Source organism: Salvelinus alpinus, chromosome 33 (genome assembly GCF_045679555.1).
Source record: "Salvelinus alpinus chromosome 33, SLU_Salpinus.1, whole genome shotgun sequence".
NCBI lineage: Eukaryota > Metazoa > Chordata > Actinopteri > Salmoniformes > Salmonidae > Salvelinus > Salvelinus alpinus.
The window spans coordinates 4526704-4542204 of record NC_092118.1 but is presented as its reverse complement, the minus strand read 5'-3'; the positions used below and the strand labels follow the sequence as shown (position 1 = coordinate 4542204).

The 15501-nt window shown below is 41.0% G+C and overlaps 1 protein-coding gene across 3 annotated transcripts in view; it reads left to right on the top strand.

The window, feature by feature from the left end:
• Positions 1–1062: 1062 nt before the first annotated feature.
• Positions 1063–15501, top strand: part of syt14a (synaptotagmin XIVa) — a 201603-nt gene continuing 187164 nt past the window's right edge. The window contains exon 1 of one of the 3 annotated variants that reach the window (XM_071380789.1): positions 1063–1188. In XM_071380789.1, coding sequence (XP_071236890.1) covers positions 1176–1188 — 13 coding nt within the window. In that variant the 5' untranslated portion in view covers positions 1063–1175. The remainder of the gene's footprint in view (positions 1189–15501) is intronic. The other 2 variants (XM_071380790.1, XM_071380792.1) reach the window with 2 other exon arrangements.

Sequence of the window (15501 nt, the reverse complement as noted above, 5' to 3'; positions counted from 1 at the left end):
TGAAAATGAATGTTTAATTCTTCACCTTTGTAAAGTTTTAATTTGAATCATTCTGTTGTTGGAGCAATGGAAATCATATAAAAATTAAGTTTGGTTTAAAATAAATACCATTTCGTTCTTACACTGTTTGTCCATAAGTTATTTGTAATCTAAAAGCAACCATCATTTGTCACATTTGTAGGAATCACAGTAGTCAACACTAGATCTGAAACAGACTGGATTACATTAACAATGGTGGTAGCCTATGGACCTGTTGATTGTGTTTTCAATAACATCCATATTGCTTTCAAAGTGATACATTATTTTAGTATGCTGGTTTGTTTAGATTGTGAATGTATTAATTATTGTCATATCATTGATATGTTATTTGTTATTGCATGCTTAAATGGGCTGACTTTTAAACTGACGAATATACAAATGATAACCTTTATTTTTATCTGGAAATGTATTTGAGATCCACTATAATTTAATTTCACTCACTGAAAACATGTTTTGCCTTCTTGCCAGGTCGCCTTCGCAAAATAGGTTTTTAACCTTAATGGGTCTTACCTGGTTAAAGAAAGGTTAAATAAATACATGTTCTAAATTAATTTCCCTAAGAATGCATGATTTTGCACACACTGTAAAACAATTCGTCGTGGCCACAAATTATCCATTATATTGACCAGATACTCAAGTGGCCGAGCTCACAATAGGAAGGACATGTCTTAAAAAATGGAGAGCATTCGGGAGGAGGCGAGAGCAGGTTGGCTAAAATGGTCCAATGAGAGGGTAGACACGTGTGTGAACAAAAGGCACAACTCCGATGTGAAATAGTTTTCTCCAAGTTGCCGGGGTGTCACGTGTCCTACTTATATCAGTACACGTGTAACAACCTAAGCATTACGAAACTTATATTCGATCAACTAAGGCTCACGTAGCAAATTACATTTTTTGTTGACCAAATTCCACACTTTCATTGACTTCCATTCAAAAACCCTTGCATTGTGGGCGAAAAAACGCCACCTGCTGGAGAAGACAGATTTTGAGGCCTCAGTCTCGGAGAATAGGAGTAGACCAACAGAAGGTAAGCTTCGTGATACACCAACCATCTAGTGACCCCCCTTCCCTTTCGTTTACATTGCGCCTCTCCCCTTCTTCAACGATCGCTTTGGTTGAATCCAAAACAGAACATCATGGCGATTGATGGTAAGTAGGCCAATAACGCGTCTCCTCGTCTTGTACAATGAACATCCATTGGAAATAATTAATATTGGCATGACAAACGTGATTGAATATGTTTAGTGAACGTACTGATTTATGACATTTGCAAAAGTTTTTGTCGTTTGCAACGTCGCGATGGGTTTACATTGGAAACTGAAATCTCATAGCGGCACTGCAAAGATCATGTAGCCTACTCTAGGCATGTCATTTCTGTGGTGCTGAAAAGATAGCTTCCCCCGAAATGCTGTGAATTTGTTCCATCCTGCCTGTGTGCTATTTTCGATTGAGAAGATATCGAGGTGTTTGTTGAATGCTATGTTTTAACCCATTCAACTTCTGTCTGACTGCGATAGCGAGTGTTTCATATTTAGGCTACGATTGGGAAACTGTTGTCATGTTGTAGTGAGAAAATGGTAGAGAACTGAAGTTTAAATAAAAAGCCAGAATAAATAGTGAGATGTGTACTCCTGCACAAAGCAGGAAAGAGCTGTAGGCAAGCAGGTGTCTGGATGCCGTTTTATTGTTTATCAAATGCATTTAATCAGCGGGCAAATAAAGCAAAGCACAGTATGTTCTTATAGTGGTACGTGAAGAACTAACTTGTTAGCTGGTTCTGGACTGGGTTCTTCCTGTTTTAGCTTACATGCAACAAGCGTGTAAAAAAATAAATAAACGTAACATGTAAAAATATAAACACAACATGTAAAGTCTTGGTCCTATATTTCATGAGTTGAAATAAAAGATCCCCAAAATATTCCATATGGACAAAAAGCTTATTTCGCACACATTTGTTTACATCCCTGTTAGTGAGCATTTCTCCTTCACCAAGACAATCCACCCATCTGAAAGGTATGTCATATCAAGAAGCTGATTAAACAGCATGATCATTACAGGTGCACCTTGTGCTGGGGACAATAAAAGACTACTCTAAAATGTGCAGTTTTGTCACACAACACAATGCCACAGATGTCTCAAGTTTTGAGGGCGCATGCAATTGGCATGCTGACTGCAGGAATGCCATCCAGAGCTGTTGTCAGAGAATTGAATGTTACTTTCTCTACTATCAACATCATTTTAGAGAATTTGGCAGTACCTCCAACCGGCTTCATAAACGCAGACCTTGTGTAACCACGCCAGCCCAGGACCTCCACATCCATCTTCTTCACCTGCTGGATCATTTGAGACCAGCCACCGGGAATAGCTGATGAAACTGTGGGCTTGCACCACCAAAGAAAATCTGCACAAACTGTCAGAAAACATCTCAGGGAAGCTCAAGTGCATGCTCATTGTCCTCACCAGGGTATTTACCTCACTGCAGTTCAGTGTCGTAACCGACTTCAGTTGGCAAATGCTCACCTTCGATGGCCACTGGCACACTGGAGAAGTGTGTGTGGGCGAGCGGTTGCTGATGTCAACGTTGTGAACAGAGTGCCCATGGCGGCGGTGGGGTTATGGTATTGGCAGGCATAAGCTACGGACAACGAACACAATTGCATTTTATCGATGGAAATTTGAATGCACAGAGATACCGTGACGAGATCCTGAGGCCCATTGTCTTGCCATCCGCCCCCATCACCTCATGTTTCAGCATGATAATGCACTGCCCCATGTCGCAAGGATCTGTACACAATTCTTGGAAGCTGAAAATGTCCCCGTTCTTCCACGGCCTGCATACTCACCAGACATGTCACCCATTGAGCATGTTTGGGATGCTCTGGATCAACGTGTTTGACAGCGTGTTCCAGTACCCTCCAATATCCAGCAACATCGCACAGCCATTGAAGAGAATTTGTTCTTAACTCGCCTAGTTAAATAAAGGTTAAAAAATAATCATAAAAAAGAGGACCTGGACAACATTCCACAGGCGACAATCAACAGCCTGATCAACTCTATACGAAGGAGATGTGTCGCGCTGCATGAAGCAAATGGTGGTCACACCAGATACTGACTGGTTTTCTGATCCAGGCCCTGCCTTTTTAATTTTTTAAGATGCTGTATCTGTGACCAAGAGATGCATATCTGTATTCACAGTCATGTGAAATCCATAGATTAGGACCTAATGAATTTATTTGAATTGACTGATTTCCTTATGAACTGTAACTCAGTTAAATCTTTGAAGTTGTTTGCAATATTGCTTTTATAGTTTTCTTCAGTGTATATTGTGTAGAGTTGACCTGTTTACAGTGAACATCTGTTTCTAAATAAGTCCTCTCGGGGGAGCTTGGCATTTTGCAGATTGGTCTAGTTTATGCTGTTCTTTCAGTGTAGTTACCACTTAACCTCCAACAACCCACACACACAAGGTTGCTTTCTCACTGCAATAGTTTGAATAACTTTCATTTTGACCACTGACTGTATCTGCTATTACCCGATTATTCCTTGTCTTAATACTTTTGTAACACCTCTCTTTCTTTTTCTTGATACAATTCTAAAAATAGCCTTTGTAATATGTATAACTTGTCAGAGATTTATCTACAATGTTTATTAAAATAACATGATTTTTAAAAAAAATATTAAAAACATTTGAGCATTTTGGCTATTCAATAAAAAAAACATATGGTTTCACCATCACTAACCAATTCTAAACTCAGTTTGGTTGTTCATAAGAATCAACCAGGAGGATAAATAAAAAGCAGTGGCATGAATTTAAAGCAATAGATTGCAAGCTGATGCAGTGGTGCGTATTGATGGATGCCAAGGAAAGCCAGGCTTCCCCAAAAAATGTACCAATGAAAAGAAAAAACACATACAATTATTTATCAAGGGAGGCCAAATGTCTCTCTGTGTCTCATAATTTTCCTTCAATTCACAAGAGGCTGAATGTACAGTGTCTCATTGGAGAAAGCATCCGGACAAGCAAAACAGCGCGTCTCTGTATGTGTAGCCCATCTATATAATGCTGTCTGGTTAAAAAGAGTATGACATTGTTGCCGCCCATAGCATTGAATGCAAGAGAAGCCAGCGAGCATTTGGCCTCCCTTGATGAAGATAATCATTTTCCCCCCAAAAAAATCAGCTTTGAGCCAAACTGAGTGAACTCAATTGGCGCACCAAAAAAAGTGCAATGGGAAACCAGTTGAAACCAGGATTTGGCTTCACACCAATCACATCACATCCAAAGCCAAACGTCATTGATAGAAGAAACTTGAATTGTTGCATCTCGTTGTGTTGTTGTCCTCCTTAGCTACCTAGCTAAAATTGTCCCTTTCCTAAATTAGTCATGGATGGAGATAGGGATTTGGACCAAAAAAACAACAACATAATTCTCCGTATTAGCCAATGATTAGAACGTTGATTCTGATCCAACCATAAATTCATACATTGCGCCCCTGGCCTGAAAGGATGGAAGTTCAATATGTAGACATCAATGATGTCGCTCTTGCTGCTGGTGAGTCTCTGATCCACCTCTACGCAGACGACACCATTCTGTATACTTCTGGCCCTTCTTTGGACACTGTTAACAACCCTCCAGACGAGCTTCAATGCCATACAACTCTCCTTCCGTGACCTCCAATTGCTCTTAAATACAAGTAAAACTAAATGCATGTTCTTCAACCGATCGCTGCCTGCACTTGCCCGCCTGTCCAACATCACTACTCTGGACGGCTCTGACTTAGAATATGTGGACAACTACAAATACCTAGGTGTCTGGTTAGACTGTAAACTCTCCTTCCAGACTCACATCAAACATCTCCAATCCAAAGTTAAATCTAGAATTGGCTTCCTATTCCGCAACAAAGCATCCTTCACTCATGCTGCCAAACATACCCTTGTAAAACTGACCATCCTACCAATCCTCGACTTCGGTGATGTCATTTACAAAATAGCCTCCAATACCCTACTCAATAAATTGGAAGCAGTCTATCACAGTGCCATCCGTTTTGTCACCAAAGCCCCATATACTACCCACCACTGCGACCTGTACGCTCTCGTTGGCTGGCCCTCGCTTCATACTCGTCGCCAAACCCACTGGCTCCAGGTCATCTTCAAGACCCTGCTAGGTAAAGTCCCCCCTTATCTCAGCTCGCTGGTGACCATAGCCGCACCCACTCGTAGCACGCGCTCCAGCAGGTATATCTCTCTGGTCACCCCCAAAACCAATTCTTCCTTTGGCCGCCAATTCTCCCTTTTGGCTCTCCTTCCAGATCTCTGCTGCCAATGACTGGAACGAACTACAAAAATCTCTGACAGTGGAAACACTTATCTCCCTCACTAGCTTTAAGCACCAGCTGTCAGAGCAGCTCACAGATTACTGCACCTGTACATAGCCCATCTATAATTTAGCCCAAACAACTACCTATTTCCCTACTGTATTTATTTATTTATTTTGCTCCTTTGCACCCCATTATTTCTATCTCTACTTTGCACATTCTTCCACTGCAAATCAACCATTCCAGTGTTTTACTTGCTATATTGTATTTACTTCGCCACCATGGCCTTTTTTTTGCCTTCACCTCCCTTATCTCACCTCACTTGCTCACATTGTATATAGATGTGTTTTTCTACTGTATTATTAACTGTATGTTTGTTTTACTCCATGTGTAACTCTGTGTTGTCGTATGTGTCGAACTGCTTTGCTTTATCTTGGCCAGGTCGCAATTGTAAATGAGAACTTGTTCTCAACTTGCCTACCTGGTTAAATAAAGGTGAAATAAAAATAAAAATGTAGTTGGCTAATGTTAACTAGCTGGCTCATAGTTATGAGCCAGGTAGTCGAGGACAACGAAAACTAAAAGCGTGAACTATATGACAGTTATAGACCGTTTTGGTAACATGAAAGAGAGGAGGATGGCATTGGTGTTTCTTTACAAGTAGGGTGAGTCAACATAGTTTTTCTACTTACACACATCTAAATCAATAGTTGTTTAGTAGTCTGAAAATGTCAGAAACACTAACTTGATTGACCATGCTGTAGGTCATGTAACTATTTGTTACATGCAATATGCTTTGTGGACTTTACCGAAAAGATGTTGCTCTCAGGTTTTGTGATGCAACAAAGGTGTGGTTGAATTTATTCTGCCACTGTGTCTTCTTATTGTGTTGGCCTTAGGTCTACTGTATATATCAAGGTGGCAAGCCATATGAACTAACAGGTTATAGAGCAAACCATGCAATTATCACAACACATAGGTTGTAATATGGCATTTTTAGGCTTCCACTGGGATTTTTATCCACCCACCGCTAGTGAGCTGATGTACATTGTATTTGGATTTTGACGCAAAACCATACATGTATTGTAAACATTCTGAGTGAACTGGCAATGGGATTGGATGAGTGTTTCATTTGATTCTTGGAAACAATATGAACATTTTAGGAAACAGCTGTTGTGAACTGACAGTGCAGAGAAAAGTTCAACTCAATGTGTCAGTGAACTACAATGTAGCAGATTGGCGTCGGGACAAGGTTTCCCCTAGGTACAGATCTAAGAATCTTCCCGTCCCCCAATCCTAACCGTAACACTAGGACCGCTGGCCTTCAGAACCTACAAGAACCAGCCAAGAGTGTGTGTTCGGCACCACCTGTAGCCTAGGCACAGTGTTGTTATCAACCAAAATAAATACCATCGTAAAAATGTATTAATTAATTGTAAGAAAGACATATGCCATTATTTTACCCTAACCCTTCCACCTCTCCCCTAATTGGAGTAAACTAATGGACAACAACACTTAGGCTTCTACTTCCAGTTTATACATACTATATACATTTTACGGACACAATGTATTTTACAATAGTTATCTTTTGTTTGTTTTTAATCCCATCCTTCAACTACCCTCAACCCCTCCCATCTATCTCTGAAAACCCTCCAGTTGGATTTTTATTTGCCATATATTTCTACCTGTGCTGTTTCACAAAAGTTCTGAACCTATATGCAGTGCCTTCAGAAAGTATTTAGACCCGTTGACTTTTCCAAATGTTGTTACGTTACAGCCTTATTCTAAAATGGATGAAATTAAAACAAAATCCTCAGCAATCTACTCACAATTCCCCATAATGACAAAGCGAAAACAGGTTTTTAGAATTTTTTGCTAATTTATCAAAAATAAAAAACAGAAATATATCTTATTTACATAAGTATTCAGACCCTTTTCTATGAGACTCGAAAGTGAGCTCCCGTGCATCCTGTTTCCATTGATCACCCTTGAGATGTTTCTACAACTCGATTGGAGTCCACCTGTGGTAAATTCAATTGATTGGACATGATTTGGAAAGGCACACAACTGTCTATATAATGTCCCACAGTTGACAGTGCATGTCAGAGCAAAAACCAAGCCATGAGGTCAAAGGAATTGTCCGTAGAGCTCATAGACAGGATTGTGTCGAGGCACAGATCTGGGGAAGGGTACCAAAAATTCTGCAGCATTGAAGATCCCCAAGAACACAGTGGGTTCCATCATTCTTAAATGGAAGAAGTCTGGAACCCCCAAGAATCTTCCTAGAGCTGGCCGCCCGGCAAAACTGAGCAGTCGGGGGAAAAGGGTCTTGGCCAGGGAGGGGACCAAGAACTTGATGGTCAATCTGATAAAGTTCTTCTGTGGAGATGGGAGAAACTTCCAGAAGGACAACCATCTCTGCAGCACTCCACCAATTAGGCCTTTATGGTAGAGTGGCCAGACGGGAGCCACTCCTCAGTAAAAGGCACATGACAGCCCGCTTGGAGTTTGCCAAAAGTCACCCAAAGGACTCTGACCATAAGAAACAAGATTCTCGGGTCTTATGAAACCAAGATTGAACTCTTTGGCCTGACTAACAAGCATCACGTCTGGAGGGAATTAGACACCATCCCTACGGTGAAGCATGGCGGTGGCAGCATCAGGCTGTGGGGATGTTTTTCAGCGGCAGGAACTGGGAGACTAGTCAGGATCGAGGCAAAGATGAACGGCGCAAACTATAGAGAGACCCTTGATGAAAACCTGCTCCAGATTGCTCAGGACCTCAGATTGGGGCGAAGGTTCACCTACCAACAGGACAATGACCTTAAGCACACAGCCAAGACAACGCAAGATTGGCTTTGGGACAAGTCTCTGAATGTCCTTGAGTGGCCCAGCCAGAGCCCGGACTTGAACCCAATGGAACATCCCTGGAGAGACCTGAAAATAGTTGTGCAGCAACGCTGAGACCTTGAGAGGATCTGCAGAGAAGAATGGAAGAAACTCCCGAAATACAGGTGTGCCAAGCTTGTAGTGTCATACCCAAGAAGACTCGTTGCTGTAATCGCTGCCAAAGGTGCATCAACAAATTATTGAGTAAAGAGTCTGAATACTTATGTAAATGTGATATTTCAGTTGTTTTTTAAATTAGCAAACATTTTTAAAAATCTGTTTTTGCTTTGTCCTTGTGTGTAGATTGAGGGAAAAATTCAATTTAATCCATTTTAGAATAAGGCTGTAACAAACTGTGGAAAAAGTAAAGGGGTCTGAATGTTTTCCAAAGGCACTATACATTTTACTGACAAACTATATTTTACCTCTCAACTCCACACAACCCCCTCTCATCTATCTCTTATCATCCATTTATTTTCTTCAATTTGCCATATAGTTTTCAACTTTTATTATTGTTATTATTATATTATCAATTGACTATGACTTTTCAAATTACCCAGCAGTGCTATTTGTAGAGTTAGCTCCAGGTATATGTTGCATTTCTTCAGCCATTCCTGGACCTGCGATCAAAAACAAGCTACATATGGACATTACCAAACAAATTATCTAAAATCTGCAGAGCTGGGATGGTTGTGTCCCCCATATATATGTTTGCACAGTACCAGTGAAAAGTTTGGACACACCTACTCACTCTGAAATAACACACGGAATCACGTAGTAACCAAAAAGAAGTTTAAACAATTCGAAATATATTTGAGATTCTTCAAAGTAGCCACCCTTTGCGTTGATGACAGCTTTGCACACTCTCAACCAGCTTCATGAGGCAGTCACCTGGAATGCATTCCAATTAACAGGAGTGCCTTGTTAAGTTAATATGTGGAATTTCTTTCCTTCTTAATGCGTTTGAGCCAATCAGTTCTGTTGTGACAAGGTAGGGGTGGTATACAGAAGATGGCCCTATTTGGTAAAAGACCAAGTCCTTATTATGGCAAGAACAGCTCAAATAAGCAAAGAGAAATGACAGTCCATCATTACTTTAAGACATGAAGATCAGTCAACCCGGAAAATTTCAAGAACTTTGAAAGTTTCTTCAAGCGCAGTCACAAAAACCATCAAGTGCTATGATGAAACTGGCTCTCATGAGAACCGCCACAGGAAAGGAAGACCCAGAGTTACCTATGCTGCAGAGGATAAGAGTTATCAGTCTTAGAAATTGCAGCCCAAATAAATGCTTCACAGAGTTCAAGTAACCGACGCATCTCAACATCAACTGTTCAGAGGAGACTGCGTGAATCAGACCTTCATGGTCGAATTTCTGCAAAGAAACCACTACTAAAGGACACCGATAAGAAGAAGAGACTTGCTTGGGAGAAGAAACACGAGCAATGGCCATTAAACCGGTGGAAATCTGTCCTTTGGTCAGATGAGTCCAAATTTGAGATTTTTGGTTCCAACCGCCGTTTTTTTGTGAGACGCAGAGTAGGTGAATGGATGATCTTAGCATGTGTGGTTCCCACCATGAAGCATGGAGGAGGTGGTGTGGCGGTGCTTTACTGGTGACACTGTCAGTGATTTATTTAGAATTCAAGGCACAAAGCACGGCTACCACAGCATTCTGCAGCGATTCGCCATCTCAGTGGGACTAAGAGCAAACCAGATATCATTTGTTTTTCAACAGGACAATGACCCAACACACCTCCAGGCTGTGTAAGGGCTATTTGACCAAGAAGGAGAGTGATGGAGCACTGCATCAGATGACCTGGCCTCCACAATTACCCGACCTCAGTCCAATTGAGATGTTTTGGGATGAGTTGGACCGCAGAGTGAATGAAAAGCAGCCAACAAGTGCTCAGCATATGTGGGAACTCCTTCAAGACTGTTGGGAAAGCATTCCAGGTGAAACTGGTTGAATACCAAGGGTGTGCAAATCTGTCAAGGCAACGGGTGGCAACTTAGAATCTTAAAAAAAAAAAAAAATAGCATACAATTATTGTGACTCTTTCTATATTGTCCCTAACATCTTTACTCCCTAGCAACAGTTGTGGGGTACATACGCACACAAACACTCATACACACTTAACCCGTTTCCCCCACAAACAACCATAAACTCGGATGCACAACTGTTGTTCCATCCCAGAACCCAACTCAAGAAAGGATTTGATTTACAAATGCATGTACAGTTGCAACTGTTGGAGAAGGCATGGAAAATGTAGCAAATTTAGAGATTTGTTAATTCCTAGCTGATGGGGATCATATATATACCCCCTTCCCCTGAAACACACACACTGGTCCCCCGTTGTGACCATTTCCCCAAGCATCTCTGTACAGTCAGACGTTTGATTATTTTGTGCCACTAGGGCCACAATAATATGCCCCCTCTCTAAATGTCTGGGTGTGACCCTCCCCCCCATTGGTTACTGCAGCTAGTGTTGCTAGCACTGCCACCACCTGGCCACCCGCCGGCTAGGTCATCAAGGTTCTCATTAGCAGCTTTGATAATTTCCTTGTATATTATCTCTCCCATCACGGGGCTTTGGCTTTGTAGGACCAATCCTGCCAGGCAGGTTCAAAATCTTGAGGGGACGTTGCTGCTTTAGTAGGTCTCTGACCACATTCATCTTTCTGATTTGGCTGCGTATAGGATACTTACAGTAGGCCCATAAAACAGATAAGGACTTGAGTCGCTCAGGTGGGTGTCTAGGGTATAGGGTTGGGGACCATTTCATCATGACGGACAATAAATAAGCTATATTTATAATTTATTTAAAAATGTATATCCCTTAAATGCACAAAATTGAAAGAGCTCTCTCACGATTTGCAACCATTTATCCTTTTTCACTCGCTTAACGCCACACTTTTCCCAACAAACACACAAACCCCACCTCGCGTCACAATACATCCGCACATACCCACATACTGTGCCTTCTATGTCCTCTGTTTGCTGTGTTTTTATCCCTACCATGTCGATTGAGTACTTTTGTGTTTCAGTTCCTTATAATTGAAGATGTATTTTTTTAGCTAATTATCCTTTCTTCTAATGCTGTCTCATCCATTTATAAAATACTATAAAAGGAAAGTCGAATGCAAATTATTTTCCAACGTTCCCTATCTAGAATGTTGTAGTTGTAGTTTATTTATTTAACAGTTGTTGTATTTGTATTGCTTTTCTATATATATACCATGGATAGTATTGGTTGTTCCATTATTCCACTCCTCTATGGGAACGTTGCAATATTTACAATAGCCATGGAGTAGTCTTTGTGTCTCGGAACATTAGGTTATCAATATACAGTTTATCGACTATTAGAGCTACACGTTTCCCTTTTTAATCGATTTTCCTTGACGATTGGGTACAGAACTTTGCGTCTTTCTCCTATTTCCTTCGGGAACTGATCATTCATGCCTATTTTACCATTATTTTATCTTTAAAGAATGCAAATTTGCCAACGATTGGGCGCTCATATCTCTGTCCTAAACGGTGTACACGCTTGAGTTGGATTTTGTCGACAGCTTCGCCTGGGATTTGAAGCACTGTAAGGAGGAACTGCCTAACTACGCCCTCAGGAACTTCTCCTTCTTTCTCTTGGATACCAGTAAGTACCAGATTTTCTCTCATAGATCTAGTCTGTGTGTCAAGTAAGGCTTCTCTCAGAAAGATGTGCTCCTTTTTTAAGTTCATTAACTACTGTTTCAATCTTCAATCTTGTCCCTTTTAGCTTGTTTGTTTGTTTGTTTCTCTATTGCCGCAGCTTTTTCGTCACTCATCTCGAGGCTCGCCTTCAACTCCTTTATATGCTTACTGACTAATTCAAGTATGTCCAGTTCGTCATTTATAAATTTTTCACAGATCAGTTTCCACCGTTATCATTCCCGGTGGTGAAAAGCTTAATTGTCTGTGTCCGTCGAGGGCTCACGTTTTCTTTTAGAGAAACCCGTCATGTTCGGGTGTTGCTTGTTTTCATAATATTTGTAGATACATTTCTCTAGCCTTATGATTCGTTTTGTGTTATACAGATTGAAGGTTATTACCCACCAGTATGTGAAGTGCTAATATTTAGTCTAACTTACAGTATTGAATATAATTTTTTTATCTTGAGGTGATCTGCACTGCTGTGTTCAGTCTGCCATCTTGATAGGCCCTCTCAATTCTTATTAGCCAATGCCCGTCACGTGATCGGGTCGTTCTCACAGGCTACAAATGAAGACAGACACATCGGGGACGCAACTGCGAACGTCCTTATCAAATTCCGAGGTGCATATTGAAGATGTTGGAAGAACTGTCCACATTTTAATTTTTGTCAGCCAACAAGATGAGTAGGCCTAACGAACAGCAAAAGCACTAGCCTATGTCAGTCTACTATCCCCCACAGTACAAAAGTTGACCTATTCTATGAGAAATAAATATTCCAAATATAGTCGGGGACAGTTGTGGGATGCGATAGATCCCAAATCAATACAACCACTTGCATTGAGGCTGATGCAACAGATCAGAAAGTTAACCTTTAAAATGTTGATAAACGATTACGCTATTTCTTCACATAAGCGCAGCAATGCGCAAAATGCAATCAATTAGCAGGAAAACACTATTCCTCAAAAGTGACTGCAAATGCAATTATGCATGTAATGCTTTTATTATAAAGATGGATTTTTATGGTGAAAAATTATCAAAGCAAATTTTATTTTTCACATACACATGCTTAGCGGATGTTAATGCGAGTGTAGCGAAATGCTTGTGCTTCTAGTTCCGACCATGCAGCAATATCTAACAAGTAATCTAACAATTTCACAACAACTACCTTATACACACAAGTGTAAAGGAATGAATGAATATATGGATGAGCGATGGCCGAAAGGCATAGGCAAGATGCAGGAGATGGTATAGAGTACAGTATATACATATGAGATGAGTAATGTAGGGTATGTAAACATTATATAAAGTGGCATTGTTTAAAGTGGCTAGTGATACATTTATTACATCCAATTTGTTATTAGTAAAGCGGCTAGAGATGAGTCAGTATGTTGGCAGCAGCCACTCATTGTTAGTGATGGCTGTTTAACAGTCTCATGGCCTTGAGATAGAAGCTATTTTTCAGTCTCTCGGTCCCTGCTTTGATGCACCTGTACTGACCTCGCCTTCTGGATGATAGCGGGGTGAACAGGCAGTGGCTCGGGTGGTTGTTGTCCTTGATGATATTTTTGGCCTTCCTGTGACATCGGGTGGTGTAGGTGTCCTGGAGGACAGGTAGTTTGCCCCCGGTGATGCGTTGTGCAGACCTCACTACCCTCTGGAGAGCCTTACGGTTGTGGGCGGAGCAGTTGCCGTACCAGGCGGTGATACAGCCCGAACAGGATGCTCTCGATTGTGCATCTGTAAATGTTTGTGAGTGTTTTTGGTGACAAGCCGAATTTCTTCAGCTCCTGAGGTTGAAGAGGCGCTACTGCGCCTTTTTCACCACGCTGTCTGTGTGGGTGGACCATTTGTAACTCACGCGCCGTGTATGTGTGCCAGTTAGGCTTTATACCAGTTGTAAAGTGGATTAATGTGCTTCATTTTAAGAAGTTATTTCGACACTTTAGTTGTGATACAAACCTTATCAAAACATATAGGCCTATGTGCTGTTTCTTGCCTTACTGCACACAAGCTGGGCCTCATTCACAAGTGCTAGGCTAATATTTTCCCCCATCGGACTACTCTTGATTTAATCTTGTCTTTACATATACTAAATCATTTGTTTTGATTTAGAATTTTCCATCATCATGCACCTGTCTCGAAGCAGGGGAAAAAATACATGTCATCTATGCACTTAAATAGCGAATGGACAATGCTTTTCCCGTGGTTCATTTTCACTGCTAATCTTGGAGTAGTCCTACATAACCGGAGACAATAGCACCAGGTTTTTCCTCTTCTGTTTCCAAGGCTTGATTACAACCTATTACAAATGGTGCCAACATTTTGTGGCTGTTCTTTCAGCAGGAGAGAGGGTGAATGAGTCAAAGACAAGACTGGGCTCCCCAGCACCCCACGGTATGGCTTGTTATATCGCTGTGTCAAAGACCTAACTTGGTCCAGCACCCCATGGTATGGCTTGTTGTATCGCTGTGTCAAAGACCTGGCTGGGCCCAGCACCCCACTGTATGGCTTGTTATATTTCTGTGTGTGTTTGTGACCTGAGGAACATGTAACATGGTTTCAGAAGAAAGCCACTTTCAATTTCCTTATGTTGGAGGCTTTCATCAAGGTAATTGTTGCCTGGTGTAATGTGACTAACACGACTTCTCTTTAGAGCGTGTGTCATCCTGCAGCACAACACGTCACCCTTTATAAAGCACATGTTTGTCATATTCAACATAGTGGGTTATGTCACATTTGACATTGGTTATTGTCACATGGTTATGCCACATTTATATACCTTTTATAAGGCATGGCATAGTTAGAAATGCTTTGTAACATGTATGTAATGCTTAGAAGCAAGGCATTATGAAGTGTTTATAAGCTGAATGTCATTTTAAAGCGGGATCTTAAAGTTTATAGTCATCAAGATGACACTAAATCAATTGCTTTAAACAGATTCATATATTTGGTTTGGAACTGTGGATTTCTTATCATACGCGCCTGTCCATTGCAGGACTCAGAACACAGTTGTCATTTTCAAACTCAAATGGCAGTGAAAAATTGGGGGGCTCTCTTTTATAAAAGTTGCTGGCCACAAAGAAATATACAAGCCAAGCTATCACTCAAATGAGACCCAACCCCTGTCACTATTTAGAACTGCCTGTGGTGAAATGATTAGTTGAAATTATCTAGTCAAAAAAAGTATTGTTTCCTCGTTCATATTTGCCATCTACCGTAACTGTTCTCCCACAAGGAGATGAGTTGATAAATGGCTATTACGGTTCTATCGACAGGTGCTGTGTATATGATTCTTAGTGCAAATTTTGACGCATTTAAAATACCTAGGTAGCCAAAAGACAAAGTAAACCAGTAAGTACCTTTTTTAAAAGTTGCAGTTCATTCTCTCAGTTTGTCCGTTTCCCCAGTTCATTGTGGTTTGCCTTTTTTAGAAGAGCGCACATGGCACACGTAGCGTCAGCGAATTGTAGTCTCGTACGAACCATACATTCTGTTTCGCTGCACGGATCATGTATATGACCAGATTCAAACCGTTTGAGCCCCTCCCTTTCCCTCCACCGTATGGCC